The 16,876-nt window shown below is 46.0% G+C and overlaps 1 protein-coding gene across 3 annotated transcripts in view; it reads left to right on the forward strand.

Moving 5' to 3' along the window:
• odad4 (outer dynein arm docking complex subunit 4) overlaps positions 1-16,876 on the forward strand; it is a 63,743-nt gene that overhangs the window by 12,549 nt on the left and 34,318 nt on the right. For 2 of the 3 annotated variants that reach the window (XM_067969348.1, XM_067969349.1), the window contains exons 7-11: positions 404-611; positions 2,797-2,883; positions 4,313-4,509; positions 6,745-6,845; positions 7,649-7,748. In XM_067969348.1, the coding sequence (XP_067825449.1) occupies positions 404-611; positions 2,797-2,883; positions 4,313-4,509; positions 6,745-6,845; positions 7,649-7,748 (693 nt within the window). Of the gene's footprint in view, positions 1-403; positions 612-2,796; positions 2,884-4,312; positions 4,510-6,744; positions 6,846-7,648; positions 7,749-10,262; positions 10,314-11,315; positions 11,391-16,876 lie in introns of all 3 variants that reach the window. The other variant, XM_067969347.1, reaches the window with a different exon arrangement.

Consider the following 16,876-nt stretch of genomic DNA (forward strand, 5'->3'; position numbering starts at 1 on the left):
GGTCTGTGCTGAGTCAGCCGATCTCAGCTGGGACAGAAGTATGGGTGCTAGAGTTGGCCTCAGTGCCCCAGGAGGGGATAACATCAGCTCCTGATCAACAGCTGGTGATTCCTGCTGGAAAGTACGAGTGTGGGCGTTGAGTGAGGACAGGATTGGTTTTGGCTGTCCTGCCCACCATAGTCAAATAGCCAGCTGTCGCTCACTCACTATCTAGGCTCCCACAGGAAGAGCGGGTGAGGTGCCAGAGGGCAATCTACGCCCATGGAACCTGAACCCCAGTTAGAGTCAGCGAGGGGCGGGGAAGAAGAGAAACGGAAAAACACAAAGGGAAAGAAGGATTAATGCGGAGTGAGTGTTGTAACTTGGGGTTCACTCGCTGCCATTTGGTTTCCTGTTTGCTCAGTGTTTGCTGATGGGCGTGCTCAAGAATGTCAGAATAAGGCCACTGAGCTGCTGCGGACCGTGGAAGGATGGTCACAAAGAGAGCTTCCCAACAAGGCGGAAATCCTCGGGAATCTGTATAGCACAATCGGAAATACTCAGATTGAGCTAGGAGACATGGAAGGAGCTCTGAAAAGTCATCAGAAGGATCTACGGATTGCAAGGAAGACGTGAGTGTGATCCGTCGATCGTTTGTTTATTTTCTGCACGGAAACTCCCCAACTTGTTTAGTTGGGTTAAATGGTTCATTCTCGGACTGGCAACCAGTAGCCAGTGGTGTACCGCAGGGGTCGGTGCTGGGTCCCCAACTCTTTACAATCTATATTAACGATTTGGAAGAGGGGACCGAGTGTAACATATCAAAGTTTGCAGATGATACAAAGATGGGAGGGAAAGCAGAGAGTGAGGAGGACATAAAAAACCTACAAGGGGATATAGACAGGCTGGGTGAGTGGGCGGAGATTTGGCAGATGCAATACAATATTGGAAAATGTGAGGTTATGCACTTTGGCAGGAAAAATCAGAGAGCAAGTTATTATCTTAATGGTGAGAAACTGGAAAGTACTGCAGTACAAAGGGATCTGGGGGTCCCAGTGCAAGAAAATCAAAAAGTTAGTTTGCAGGTGCAGCAGGTGATCAAGAAGGCCAACAGAATGTTGGCTTTTATTGCTCGGGGGATAGAATATAAAAACAGGGAGGTATTGCCGCAGTTATATAAGGTATTGGTGAGACCGCACCTGGAATACTGCATACAGTTTTGGTCTCCATACTTAAGAAAAGACATACTTGCTCTCGAGGCAGTACAAAGAAGGTTCACTCGGTTAATCCCGGGGATGAGGGGGTGGACATATGAGGAGAGGTTGAGTAGATTGGGACTCTACTCATTGGAGTTCAGAAGAATGAGAGGCGATCTTATTGAAACATATAAGATTGTGAAGGGGCTTGATCGGGTGGATGCGGTAAGGATGTTCCCACGGATGGGTGAAACTAGAACTAGGGGGCATAATCTTAGAATAAGGGGCTGCACTTTCAAAACTGAGATGAGGAGAAACTTCTTCACTCAGAGGGTAGTAGGTCTGTGGAATTTGCTGCCCCAGGAAGCTACATCATTAAATAAATTGAAAACAGAAATAGACAGTTTCCTAGAAGTAAAGGGAATTAGGGGTTACGGGGAGCGGGCAGGAAATTGGACATGAATTTAGATTTGAGGTTAGGATCAGATCAGCCGTGATCTTATTGAATGGCGGAGCAGGCTCGAGGGGCCGATTGGCCTACTCCTACTCTTATGTTCTTAAAACTTTGAAATGCCAGCACTGGGGTGGAAGCTGTCCTTCACTTTGCGGTGACAGTACAAACTCAGAGTGGCCCACAGCACAGAAACAATGGAACTCAGTGGGCTAGCTGGTCTCCGGCAGGTTGGGGGTAAGGCTGCTATAATTGGCCTCAGTGCCACTCTGGGCTACTGGAAGGGAAGAAAATAATCAGCCCCTCTTGATTACTATGCAGTGACCCCTGCTGGAAAGTGTTCAGTGTGAATGTCAGGTGAGGACAGGTTGAGACTCACTGATTAGGCTCACACATGAAGAACGATTGAGGTGGTGGAGGGCAGCCAACACCTGTGGAACCTGCACCCTTCAGTAGGAGTAAGGGAGAAAAGAACGGAAAAAAGCCTTTTATTAAAAAAAGCAGGAAATCTCCGTGATGTTCATCCTTGTTTTCAAATCCCTCCATGGCTCTCACTCCTCCCCATCTCTGTAACCTCCTCCAGCCCTACAACTCTCTGAGATCTCTGCGCTCCTCCAATTCTGGCCACTTGCGCATCCCCGATTTTCTTTGCCCCACCATTGGCGGCCGTGCCTTCAGCTCCCCAGGCCCTAAGTTTTGGAATTCCCTCCCTCAACCTCTCCGCCTCTCTTCTCCTTTAAGTCGCTCCTTAAAATCTACCTCTTTGACCAAGCTTTTGGTCACCTGCCCTGATATCTCTTTATGTGGCTTGGTGTCAAATTTTACCTGATTATGCTCCTGTGAAGCGCCTTGGGACATTTTACTATGTTAAAGGCGCTATATAAATGCAAGTTGTTGTTGATGCTGCGCAATGGGTGTTGTGCTACCACCCTGCCAGGAGGGAGTGCTGAATGCAGGCCGGTGAGGGAGAGAAAACTAGAGGCTTGTTCTCCATCACATTGAGAACAGGACTGGCAGAGGCATGAAAGTGAGTCAGCTGCCTACCCCCTACCCTGGGAATGGGACCCTGAGTCCGGCAAACCCACTTGAACAATTGTATGGAATAAATTTAATTTAAAATGGTATCAAAAAGAAACCCCTTTTTCACAATTTTTTTAATTGAAAAAACAGTGACAACATAGAAGCAAAATCAAGATCCCTGGACAACATCGGCAGGGTGTATGCAAGGATCGGTGAATTTGCAAAGGCGGTGGAGGCGTAAGTATGATGCATGGTGCTGAGGTTTCTACAGGGGTTACCCTGAAACTCCAAGGATAAAGTACTTTACCCTGGGGCAGTGCTTCGTGTTTCGAATTCTGACGGTATTTGCACGGTAACAGGGTATTATGCCAGGTTAAAACACTGACTGCTCTTTGGTCCCAGCACGGTAACTCCTAATCATAGGTTTGGTCCTGGTGGAGGTGGGAGAGTAGAGTCCATCACTGAGTACCCCACACACTTCTAGTTGGGTTTAAGGTTATAATGTAGGCTGTATTGCGGGAGTGCTGCAATGTCAGAGATTCCGTCCTATTGATGTGACATTAAACTGCAAGCTAATGTGGATGTAAAAGATCCCATGGCACTATTGGAAGAACAGCAGAGAGTCCTGGCCAACATTCACCCCTCAACCAACACCATAAAAAACGGATCATCTGATCATTCATCTCACTGTTTGTGGAATCTTGCTGTCCGTAAAATGTCTGCCATGTTTGTCTACATAACAGCCATTGACTGAAGTGATTTGGGATGTTTCTGAGAAATGTGATAAGGCATGATATCAATGAAAGTTCTTTCACTCTCTACTGGTAGAGGGATGGATAACTAAAGGGCTAATAAGGTCTGAACAAATCCCTTTAACTCTGGGATTCTAGTTTTCCGAAGAGGCCTTGCTTTATGTTAAGTGAACTGATCTGTTGCTATTTTGTGGTTAAATTGGTTACCCATTATGCCAGAGCAGGATAGTTATTCAGATTCACTCTCCCACAGCTGAGACTCTATGTAGCCAACTACGCAACACTTCAGGAGTTCTGACGGAACTTAATCTGCTCTTATATTTGGTTTACTGGGTGCCAGTGCTGATACCGTCAGCTCCCAGTCTGCAGGTCTGATGCAACCAGTTAACACCGACCACTGGCATTTCCAGTGCCAGCCTTGGTGAAGCTGGCAAGTTTACTTTGGGGTTGGCAGCGACTGTGCCTGATCCACAATTTGGGAACCAATGGCATTGGTACTGGCCCAATATAAAATCTGTACATCTGTATCACTCAATGCCATGCCAGACGGTGTCTGCACGGTTCAGTGCCACGCCAGACGGTGTCTGCACGGTTTAGTGCCACGCCAGACGGTGTCTGCACGGTTTAGTGCCACGCCAGACGGTGTCTGTACGGTTCAGTGCCACGCCAGACGGTGTCTGTACGGTTCAGTGCCACGCCAGACGGTGTCTGCACGGTTCAGTGCCACGCCAGACGGTGTCTGCACGGTTCAGTGCCACACTGGGCAGTATTACTACCAACTGAGCCATGACCGAGTTGTTTGCTGCCCTTTTTAATCAAGTTCTAATTTTCTTATGGTTGCTTTTAAGAATTCCTAGAGGATTTGCTGCTTTTGGGAAACTCCATTTTATTTTGGATTTTCTGATTTTGTGCAGTTGGATGGAGAAGGAAACTCTCACCAAATCCAACTTGGAACGCACTTGGCTCTTCCATGAGATTGGGCGCTGTCATCTGGAGCTCAACAACAATGAAGAGGCTCGGGACTATGGTTTAAAATCCTTGGCATCGGCGGAAAAGGCAGGAGATGAAGAGTGGAAAATGAACGCCAGTGTGCTGGTGGCACAGGCTGAAAGTAAGGAGGCTAAGCAGGAACACGTTCCAAAGTCCTTTCCAAGTTCAAACCCATCCCAAATCCTCCCAAATCCATCCAGTTTGGATCAATTTCACATGCCAATTTCATTTAGGAACATAGGAACAGGAGTAGGCCATTCAGCCCCTCATGCCTACTCCGCCATTTGATAAGATCATGGCTGATCTGTGATCTAACTCCATATACCTGCCTTTGGCCCATATCCCTTAATACCTTTGGTTACCAAAAAGCTATCCATCTCACATTTAAATTTAGCAATTGAACTAGTATCAATTGCCGTTTGCGGAAGAGAGTTCCAAACTTCTACCACCCTTTGCGTGTAGAAGTGTTTTCTAATCTCACTCCTGAAAGGTCTGGCTCTAATTTTTAGACTGTGCCCCCAACTCCTAGAATCCCCAACCAGCGGAAATAGTTTCTCTCTAACCACCCTATCCGTTCCCCTTAATATCTTATAAAATATTTATCGCAGCTTTCCAAAGCTGTATTAAAAAGGAGCCACAGCGTTAGGGAAAATCCATCTCCAAACAAATTTGGAGAGCTGAAAAAAGATTTACAAATCCCAAATTTAGATTTGGGATGTTGCAGTGTACTCAGGGAGAGTTTGGTCCTATATTTCTGGTTTGAATACCCCACTGACACTAACTATCTAAGCTCATACATGAGGAATGAACATGTAGGTGAGGCACCAAAGGTAGTCATTGCCTGTGGTATCCCTATAATGTTCTGTCAGAGCTTTATTTGTCTGTCAGAGAAATTAGGAGCCTATGGTGTGCCACAGGGCTCAGTGTTGGGTCCCTTGCTGTTAGTGGTATATATTAATGATTTAGACTTGAATGTAGGGAGCATGATTAGAAAATTTGCAGAAGACACAAAAACTGGCCGTGTAGTTGATAGTGAAGAGGATAGCTGTAGACTCCAAGAAGATATCAATGGGTTGGTGGAGTGGGCGGAAAAGTGGCAAATGGAGTTCAACCCGGAGAAGTGTGAGGTATTGCAAACAGTAAAAGGGAATAGGTAGTAAACGGGAATATATTGAGAGGGGTAGAGGAAGTGAGAGACCTTGGAGTGCATGTGCACAGGTCCCTGAAGGTGGCAGTACAGGTAGATAAGGTTGTGAAGAAGGCATACGGAATGCTCTCCGTTATTAGCCGAGGTACAGAATACAAAAGCAGGGATGTAATGATGGAACTGTATAAAACGCTGGTAAGGCCACAGCTGGAGTATTGTGCACAGTTCTGGTCACCACATTACAGGAAGGACATAATTGCTCTGGAGAGAGTGCAGAGAAGATTTACAAGAATGTTGCCAAAGCTTGAAAATTGCAGCTATGAGGAGAGATTGGATAGGCTGGGGTTGTTTTCCTTGGAGTAGAGGAGGCTGAGGGGAGTCTTGATTGAGGTGTACAAAATTATGAGGGGCCTAGATAGAGTAGACAGGAAGTACCTGTTTCCCCTAGCGGAGAGTTCAAGAACTAGAGGACATAGATTTAAGCTGATTGGCAGAAGGATTAGAGGGGACATGAGGAAAAACTTTTTTACCCAGAGGGTGGTGGGTGTATGGAATTCGCTGCCCGAATTGGTGGTAGAGGCAGGGACCCTCAGCTCTTTTAAAAAGTACCTGGACCTGCACCTAAAGTGCTGTAAGCTGCAGGACTACGGACCGGGTGCTGGAAAGTGGGATTAGAATGGGCACCGTGGACACGATGGGCCGAATGGCCCCCTTCTGTGCTGTATCTTTTCTATGGTTCAATGATGGAGTCCACATTAACTCCAACGCAAAACTTATTGTAAAAGGGTTCATTTTTCACCCTCAGGCCCACTATCGAAGGCTACCATGTGCATTTGGTCACATTTTGACTTGCTGCCTCGCCTTTGGAAGCGTTGGGCACAATAAAAGCTACCTGGAATGAAGAAATGGGACAACAGCCTGTAGCCCTTCACACACTAGATTCCTACTATCAGCTGTGTAATGCAGGGAGAGCAGAAGCCAGGAGCTTCCTTACAGGGGGAGGGGATATTGGAGGAAGATTCATCCTTGTAAATGTCTGAGGAGCTTGGCTGTAATGTTGCACTGGGTGATATAGCACTGAGTCACATTGAACAGGGAGGACCCAGACTCCATCCCTGTACTGCAAGGAGGGGAAAACAAAATGACAAAAAGAAGAGAAAATTCACATCATCTTTCACAACCTTAAGCCTCCATTTTTTATTCTTCCAGTTAAACTAGGCAATTTTCAGACTGCCGTTAAATTCTTTGAAATGGCCTTGGACAAATCCATACTGCTGAACGATGAGACAGCACAGCAGGCAATCTCGAACGTGAGTACCCCTGCTAAATCCATGCGCTTTCCTGTGATGTCAGATGTAAGAAAGCTGATTGGGGTGGTTCGGTGCTAAATCAGCATGGACCCATCAGGGATCCCAAACAGGAAGGAACCCAGGCTTCATCCCTGTACAAACTGGCAGATACCAGCTAACCCTGGGTGGTGAAAAGCAGTAGAATTCATCATCCTTCATGTTGCATAAAAGCTTTTTAAGTATTGCTAACTTTAAACTACATCATTGCTCCTTTCTGCCTCCATGCCCATATACATGATCCAGGCAAAGTAATCCACTGACCAAATCCCTTCTCATTCACTCCCACTGTATAGAATCTCAATGAACCAAACCACTTCTCATTCACTCCCACTGTACTGAATCCCAACGGACCAAACCACCCTGTTCACTCCCACTGTACAGAATCCCAATGGACCAAAACATTCCTGTTCACTCCCACAATTGCCCAAGTGGCCAGTTTTTATGTGCAAGTCTGAGGTGTCAGTACAGAACATTGCTGCTGAGCTTGATTCTGTCATTACCTAATGCACATAGAACTGCATTTTCCAGTAGGAAGCATGAGAGAGAGGTCAGATGTGGAAACCCTGACTGATTGTTCCCTGTCCTGAGGCCAATTGTAGCACTGCAACAGCTGCCCTGGTTGTGATCAGGTAACTAGTACATACCTAGGATAGAACCTGGGACCTAGATCCTCATCTCTATTTAGTGTCCTCTAATCTAACTATATGTGGCACATTTGTGTCTGTACACTGTAAGCCTCTAACACCGCACTGCTTCTACTGCAGGCTCTGAAAAATGGTAAAGAACAGATAGAGATGGCTGAGAAGGCAAAGCAAGAGGAGATTGAGCAGCTGCGTGAGAAACAGAGAGCCAGCAAGTTGGATGGTAGGACACCCGGCTATGCCTGGTTGCACTCACTGGGAGACACACACCACACATCTTCTGGGGCCTCCAAACATTATTTAGCAAGGATTACCTGTGTCACCACTGCCAGGCTGCAGTTATACCGAGTCTGTTCTTTCTAATTATGTCCTCTGTCCTGAGATCTGAATTGAAATATTTTATTTCCACAATCACACCACATATAACAGTGACTGCTCTTCAACAGTAATTGTAAAGAAGCAATTTGGTACGTCTTGAAGATATAACAAGACTATATAAATGAGTTCTTTCCTGTTCCTTTATTTTTCTTCCATCACTTGCAAGTAGCTCCCTTCAGGTTTCTTCCCCTATTATTTGCCCTGTTATATCATGAATCCTCACTTTTTGCTATCTAGGAATTATTCACAGGAGATAATAACGCTGAGGTTTCAGTTCACAGCTCACCACGTTTTTATTTTCATGAACTTTTGTGCTCATCAAGCTGAGGAATGGAGAACAGAACACTTTCCATTCTAGGCACCAGTGTCAGAATCAAGCACTTCTAGGGCAGGTACAGCACGGGCTAGATAGAGTAAAGCTCCCTCTACACTGTCCCCACCAATGTGCTTTAATCCAACATCAGATTGGTGTTTTAATGGCACAAGATGCATTTATTGGCAGTAGTGGGGATAATGGTGACTGACACAAGATAAAAGTGGGTCTTTCTTGGTTTGGGAAAGAGCTTTTTATATGAAGTAAAATAGCGCAATGGGACTAAACCTGTTGGTATAACAAGTGAGGAACACCATAAACCGATTCAGATAATCACTAAACGTGACTTTATATATGTTGAGATGCTCATAGGAGCTTGGTATTTTTAATCGATGAGTGTTCCTGACTAAGATATCTTCTCTCCATTTTTCTTTGTCTCTGATTTTTGGGCTAATTTTCTGACTCAATGCTGCAGACAGGCGGCCTCGCCCACTGGAAAACCGGAAATTCAGGCGTGAACTGTGCACAATCTTCTGACTATTCAAGACCGTGGCCCAAATTTCCACGATGTGGTCTCGCTGGGCGAGCCTTCCCACCATTGGAACAAATTCAGAAATTACCCCTTACAGGCCAGGTGGACAGAGGGTGACCCTACCCCCACATCTCCAAGACTCTGCCTTGTAAGCAGACACTAGGAGGCTCGGGACAGTGCGTTGGGTATGGGTCTCTCCATCATATGCCCAGACACCAACTCAGGGTCTCCCGAAAGTGATGCAGCTGAGATCAACTGCTCTCCATCAAGATCCAACAGCCCCCGTGGTTTAATGTGTTTGTGACTTTGTAATGCACTTCATACCCATTCCCCCTTCTCCAAAATACATTCAGATCTACCTCCTGAAGACTGTAACCGTAAACGGTTCACATCCACTCACTCTGGACTCAAGGACTTGGTGTTGATTAAGGACCAGGAGTTCAGTACAAATAAGGGATTTGCGAGCACAGCTCATGATCTGATTAGAGGATTTGCAGACACGAGAGCTATAATCAAAAGGAAAAGCCAGATTTTCATTTCAATGTCCTTCCTTAGAACCCTGATTCTTAATGACGAGACTGATTATATGAAGTTTATGCAGATTAACAAGGTCATAAAAAATGCAAACAAAGCACTGGGGTTCATTTCTAGAGGAATAGAATTGAAAAGCAGAGAAGTTATGTTAAACTTATTTAGAACCTTGGCTAGACCACACTTGGAGTACTGTGCTCAGTTCTCATCTCCATATTACAAAAAGGATACATAGAGACACTGGAGCAGATGCAAAAAAGATTTGAAAGTACAATACTGCGGATGCTGGAAATCTGAAATAGAAACAGAAAATGCTGGAAATACTCATCAAGTCAGGCAGCATCTGTGGAGAAAGAAACAGTTAACTTTTCAGGGCGATGACTTAATTCTGACAAAGGGTCATCGACCTGAAACGTTAACTCTGTTTCTTTCTCCACATATGCTGCCTGAATTGCTGAGTATTTTCAGCATTTTCTGTTTTTATTGCAAAAAAGATTTACTAGGTTGATACCAGAACTCAGAGGTAATAACTATTAGGAAAAACTGTACAGGCTGGGACTCTTTTCTCTAAAAAAAAAAGGCTGAGGGGTGACTTAATAAAGGTCTTTAAAAATATGAAGATGTTTCCACTTGAGGGAGTCCAAAACTAGGGGCTATAAATATAAGATAGTCACTAATATATCCAATAAGGAATTCAGGAGAAACTTCTTTACTCAGAGTGGTGAGAATGTGGAATTCACTACCACATGGAGTGGTTGAGGCGAATAGTATAGATGCATTTAAGGGGAAGCTAGATAAACACATGAGGGTGAAAGGAATAGAAGGATATGCTGATAGGGTTAAATGAAGTGGGGTGGGAGGAGGCTCGTGTGGAGCATTAACACTGGCATAGACCAGTTGGGCTGAATGGCCTGTTTCTGTTGCTGTAAATTCTATGTAAGGATTGAGTCGAACTTTTTAACCTTTCACTTTTACTACAATAGTTTCTCCGGTGATTATTGGGCGCATCAAGACTGAAAAACATGAACCTGGCGGTAGGTTCCTAGTGTAGCCAGCACAGTGTGCCGTCAATAACATATACCGAGTCACATCCTCGTCTAGCCCTTCTCATTTACTTCCCTGCCATTGAGTTCCAATTTGAATCCTTGTTGAAGCATGGTTCACATGGGCTGTGGCTATTCCATTTCTCACCCAGTGGACCATTACACACGTGTCAGCCTTGACAGTGAGTGTTGGAGGTGCCTGACAGTAAGGGATATCAAAGCTGAGCCTAATCCTGTCGTCTCCCAATGTATAGTCAAGCACACTTCATTGGATAGTGACTAGGAGCAGGAACCTTGGTGAATTTATCGCTCCTCCATCCAAGGGCACTGAAACCAATCGTAGGATCCCAACCAACCACCTAGCTAAGATCCACTAACTCAGCACAGAGTAGGCATCAAACCTGGCACCATCCTGGTCTGAATGGTTCAGCCACCCACTGGACCAACTCCCCGAGCTGTCGTGGGAGCCAGCTCCATGTTTCAACAGCCTAGAAATTTGAGCGCGCCCATCTTTGGGTGCAAGTGATAAATACCCTGATCCAAGACGGCCCAGATACTGGGCCTCGGACCTCATTGTAATAGAGCCAGCATGGCACAACAGCCCGGCGGTGAAGACTGGAGAAAAATCGGGCCACTACTAGTGTTGCAACGGCCTCAGTAGGTCTGGGGGTCGGATCGTGAATGGTGGGGTCGAGACCGCGGGGCTGTAGCCACAGGGGATGGGGTTGGGACCAGGAGTGTGGGCGAAAAGGGGTCGGGAGATGAGGCGGAGGGGGGTGGGGTAAATGGAGTAAGGAGGAGCATTCCTGCTCCTCCCAGCTCCACATTCAGGTAAGTTACTTACCTTTGTTGCAGGCGATCCCAAGGGCTGGTTTCTCCGAGTGCAGCCCACAATGGCGCTGGCTGCCTCAGGGCAAACTAATCTTGGAGTGAGTGAAGTTCAGCTCGCTCGACTGAGTAGAATTTGTGTAACCTGCTATCTTCCTACTGCAGCCTCCTCGCCATCTTCTGAGCAGATTCCTTCTCAGAAACCTGAAGATATCAGTGATTCAACCCTCCGTTCTCAGGGTAGGTAGCCAGGACATCGTGTAGTCACCTCCAGCCCGCGGTTAAACTGTGTCATATCCTCACCTGCCCGTTCTAATTTGAATCATTTCCCTCTCGTCCCGTCGCTGTAATTTACTCTGTTGCATCCCAAACCCTTGATCTCCGCTGTCTAAGAAATAAAGGCAGATTCCTTTGTTGGTTTTCTAGCTGCCCTATTACACCTCAGTTTGTGTGTCATGTCGTCTAATATTGGCACAACAAACTTTAATTTATTGTTTTGGCAAAAATAGAAATGGACACAAAATAGCATGTGGGAGTGTGGTGGTTGGGAAGAACTTGTTAATATAACTGTAATTGGAGGTACTGGTATAAGGCAGGATTTTATTCATGGGGGTGTTTGGATTTGCCAGACCAAACAAAACTACTTCAAAAGGTTTATTTTTCAAATAGTTCTCTGACGATAAGGTTCAAACATTGTCAATATGTTCAAATGGAATGTGACTTGTTAAACATTGAGACCAGAGCAATTCATTGTGTTTTTTTCTCTCACCTCACTCCTTCTCCCTGCCCTTCCTTAAGCCGGCAGCTCATTCTGGCCCGTGTTGGCTGCCTGCAGTGCTCCAATACCTCGCCCAAGTTGGCCTGTCGAACTATGGGAGAGCCTCCCACCCATGCCCAATCACACTCTCGACTGTCATTCACACAGGTGGCTTTTCCATGGGATTGCAGTCAGAAGCACTAATCTTGCCCAACTTTTTACTGTGGCAGTCCCAACACTACGCTGGGCAGCAGCTATGCTTTAATGAACTTGTTGACTTGGTGCTTTATCTCCGTGCCTGTGTACACCGGATTGAACCAGGTCAAAGAGCTGCCCAAGAGCCAGCAGAGCAAGTGGGATGACCACACTGTCCGCACTCAGAGATTGACTTCTAGTTAAGGCACTGAGAGGGTGAAATTGGTCTCTGCCAGTAACGCAAACTGGGCAAATAGGCTCCACTGGAAAAGAAGATGGGGCGTGGTGTAAAACAGGCTGCCAATTCACTATGAGCCTGTTTCATATTACTGGTGAAGATAATTTCACCCCCAGGGACTCTTGATTAAAGCATAATTTATTAGTCGGTAATGTACAAAATACCATCAATGGATTCGAAGCTACCAGCACATCAAACAAAAGCAACAGTCAGAATGTTATTTGCATCTAGGTTAGAGCCAATGACGTTTAGAATTTTCATAAACAATTGAAGTAAAGCTCGTGCGATTGAGTAGAGTTTGTTTAACCTGCTGTTTTCCTGCAATAGGCTCCGAACAGCTTGATGAGACACTTGCAGTTGATGAATCTTGTTCTGAGGGTAGGTTCTCAGTGTAGCCAGCGTTATGTGCCGTCATCGCTGCACCGCAACGCGGTTATACCAAATTGCATCATCTGTCCTTTCTAGATCTCTGCCTGAGTTCTGATTTGAAATCCTTCCGCAGTCCCTCATTATACAGCTCCCATGGGTTTCCATGTCTATTATTTATCCCGTTAAACCACAAACCCACAGATATTTCCTCGGAAATATCTGAAAGGATATGAAAATAGATTCCTTTATTAGAATTTTGATTGCTTTCATAAAAGGTGAGGGATGTCAGTGGGGTAATGGAAGACTTTCCATCACACGATCAAACACTCCCAGGGCAGGTACAGCACAGGTTCAATACAGAGTAAAGCTCCCTCAACACTGTCCCATCAAACACTCCCAGGGCAGGTATGGGACTGAGACGGCCCAAACTCCGGGGTCTCTTCTCCAGGACTGAGACGGCCCGAACTCCGGGGTCTCTTCTCCAGGACTGAGACGGCCCGAACTCCGGGGTCTCTTCTCCAGGACTGAGACGGCCCGAACTCCGGGGTCTCTTCTCCAGGACTGAGACGGCCCTTGGACACACTGCTGATAACATACCAGTGGCTTTCCATCGATTGGTGAGGGCTTTATTTATTCCCTGGTTCTAAAAGTGGAAGCCAGTAGCTAACCTGTTGTACCCTGAAGTCCCACCTTGCTACACTGTATTATAACTGACAGCCGTGGCAAAACTGGTGACAGAAGAGTGTTAGTTTGTATCTTTTGGGGAGGAACGTTTGAGGGAGAGCAGCCTTTTGTATTAGGAAAATTCAGTGGAATGGTAGCAGCTGAAATAATGGAGGAGGAGCATACACATGCACTCCCATAATGATCAAACACTACTGTAACCCATAGCAACCAAACATGGTTTCTGTGAATAAATTAGGTAAGGTTTCAAGGGACAAAGTTTGTGTTCTGTTTTGGAAGCTGAATTTCCATTTTACTGAAGGTCTTTTTCCCCTTTCCCCATTCTGAGTGTCCCTGTCACACACACAGAGGACCAGTTGACAACCTGCTGTGTACTGGCCACCAAGACATCCTCACACCAATCAAGGAGAAAAGTCCCACCTGCTGCAGGCAGACTCCTGGACTCACCAGGCACCTCATAGATCAGCAACTTTTCAGAGTGGGAATTAAACCTGTGTCCAAGGGTTTTGTGATGGCTGCATTGCTGCTCCACGTTATGCGATGGCTGCATTGCCGCTCCACATTACACGATGGCTGCATTGCTGTCCTGCCACTTTGGAGGATGTTTCCATTCTATCTGCACTCAGACTCGAGTGTTGGTTAAAACATAGGCACTCGGGATAAGGAAGGTTTGAGCCAGCACGATCCCATCAGTGAATTAACAGACACCAGCACTTCAAACAAAAACAACAGTCTGAATGTTATTCGCATTTAGTTACCCAGAACCACTGGCACCTGGCCCTGAAATTCCGATCAGTGTGCCCCGTCAGCAGTAGTGGGGTGAAGGGGCTGCAAGTGAGGAGACCCAGACCCTGCCCCAAATTACGGAGATCAGGGTCATTTACATACGCTGGGCGGCTGCGTTAGCAGAGTCTCCCCGATTCGCCAACCACATAGTCGGAACAGCATTACGCCATCCCAACGAAGGAGAGGAGGCCAGGAAAGGCCCAAAGTGTATTTTAAACCTGCAGCTCCCAGTGGAGCATTTATAGAATGAATTGATGCCCAGGGATCCGCCCCTCTCCAGGGTCAATCACCTGAAGCTGGAAGGATTGAGGCATCTCCTAGGCCTCAGTGCCAGTCCTCACTGCTAAAATTGGATAGCCATGTGGTGGAGGACAGAATACTAGAGCCTGGTCTTTAGTTGTTTCCAAGCTTTTATTCACAGAAATTCCCCTCACACACACACACCAGACCCTAAATACACTCTCCTTTAAAAAGGATAGAGAGTCCCCAATTGATACCCACCACCTGAATACAATTAACACTCGCTTAGTGGGAAAATTTCCCTAAAGCCTTCCCAAGGTGTAATGTTCGAAATCCCTGAGGTGGCCAGGAACTTCCCCATTGACTGAGGGGGCTGGCAGAAGATTCAGCCCAATCGTTCCCCTCACCCCAAAGAATTCTCCTTCGGGCAGCAGTGGTGCAGAATCTTGGCAGAACCGGATTTGCACTCCCTACCCCCTCACACCTTGGCCCCAATCGGAATTTCGGAGCCCAATTTATAAGGCTGATTAGAGATTCATAAACAGATGGAATGTAGTTTGTGCAGTTGAGTCGGAGTTTGTGTAATCTCTTATTTTGATACGATAGGCTCCACCTCGTCTGATTCTGTGTGTGGGTTTCGATCATCTGAAAGTGGTCACGTTTCTGATTCCTCTCCTCGGGGTAGGTTTTCCAGGTACCAGTACAGTGCGTGAATCACCCTCGTCCTTGTTTTGTTCTCTGCCTGAGTTCTGATTTGAAGTCCTTTCCCTGCTAGAGTTGCCAACTCTGGTTGCACGTAGTCCTAGGGGTATCAAATGACCTCCAACCGCCCTGCCAGTCAAACAACCTTTTTCCCTCCTTCTCCAATATTTTTATAACTAATAAACTAAAGTGTTTTTATAACCTTTTTTTTAATGTCCCAATGACTTTTCTCCTGGGTTGCTTCCAGCAGTGTCCAGGAGATTAATCTTTCATATCTGGACAATCCTGCAAGGTTGGCAACCCTATTTCCAGCAGTCCCTAATTTCACATAGGGCAGCCATTGGGCTGGTCCATGGGAGAAAAGGGTTCTTGCTCCTGATTGCTATACAGCAAGCTGCAGCTGGACACACACACATTCGGATAGCAGGTGAATGTGGGATCAGGTGCAGCAGTAACAATTTTCCACAACTGACTCTCAAAATCCAGGCTCACAGGTGAAGAATGGCCTTTGAATGAGGTACTGCAAGGCTGGCACTGTTTAATTTGCAGCTACCACCAGCCTTCCTCCCCATTAAATGATTCTGTTACATCACAGTCTGCCCATTGAAAAATATTGACAGAAAAAGTATGCATCGATGTGTTTACTGTCCAGTTTTCCTGATTGCAGCTCTGTGTGTATCAACTATTCTGTTATCATAGAGCAATGTGCCTTAAGGGCAGTGTCCATACCTGGCCACAGACACGGGGAAAATGGGACAACAGCCTGTTGGCATATTGAACAAAATACAATGGGGCTGTGTGCACAGGCGCAACGAGGGAGGGGCTGCACACGCAGGCACGAGGGAGGGGCTGCACGTCATTCTCCTTCCTGAAATTGGAGACTCATTTCGAAAAACAAATTAGTGCAGATGCTGAAAATGTGATATAACAGAAATTGCTGGAAACACTCAGCAGGTCAGGCAGCGCCTGTGGAGAGGAAGATAGGGTTAATATTACCGATAGAAAGGTCATCGACCTAAAACGTTAACCCACCTTCCTCCCTCCACAGACCAATATTTCCAAAGAGTTCCACCAATGGCGCCAATTCCTTCCCCATGGTCAAACTGTCAGCTGGCATTTACTGTCTGGGCTCACACATAAAAGGAGTCAGGCAGGATTGTAGGAAGGTGCCCAGTACCCTGGAACTGCACCTCAGCAAGAGTCAACCTTCTTCAGGAGAGAAAATTTTTAAAAAACAGATTAAGTACAGTTCGTATAGTTGATTAGATTTTGAGTAACCTGCTGTATTTATACAATAGAATCCCAAGTATCTACTGATGGAAAAATTCCTCACGCACCCAGTATTAGCCGTCCTGATGGAGAGCAGCTTGAGAAGGGTAGGTTTAGAGTACAGCCAGTACGTACTGCAATAGCTACTGAACCACAATTACTGCGTCAGATTCTCGTCTCCTCTTTCTCATTTTGTTCTCTGTCCAAGTTCTGGTTTGAAATACTCTTACAGTTGAACCTTGTTATGGAGCACACCCACAGGTTTTCATTCTTTCTTATTTACCCGTTGCTGTTTGTTGGATCTTGGTCTGTGTAAATTGGGGAGCCGTGTTTCCTTACGCAACGGCAGTGATTGTACTTCAAAAGTAGTCCATGTGAAGTGCTGAACATGTTTCTGAGAGGTGTGTTTAGGTGCTGTTTAATTGCAAGTCTTTACCATTACCTCACGGATTGATAATCCAATGATACAATGGCTGGTGACTGATA

The sequence above is a fragment of the Heptranchias perlo genome, chromosome 30 (assembly GCF_035084215.1).
Source record: "Heptranchias perlo isolate sHepPer1 chromosome 30, sHepPer1.hap1, whole genome shotgun sequence".
NCBI classification, from domain to species: domain Eukaryota; kingdom Metazoa; phylum Chordata; class Chondrichthyes; order Hexanchiformes; family Hexanchidae; genus Heptranchias; species Heptranchias perlo.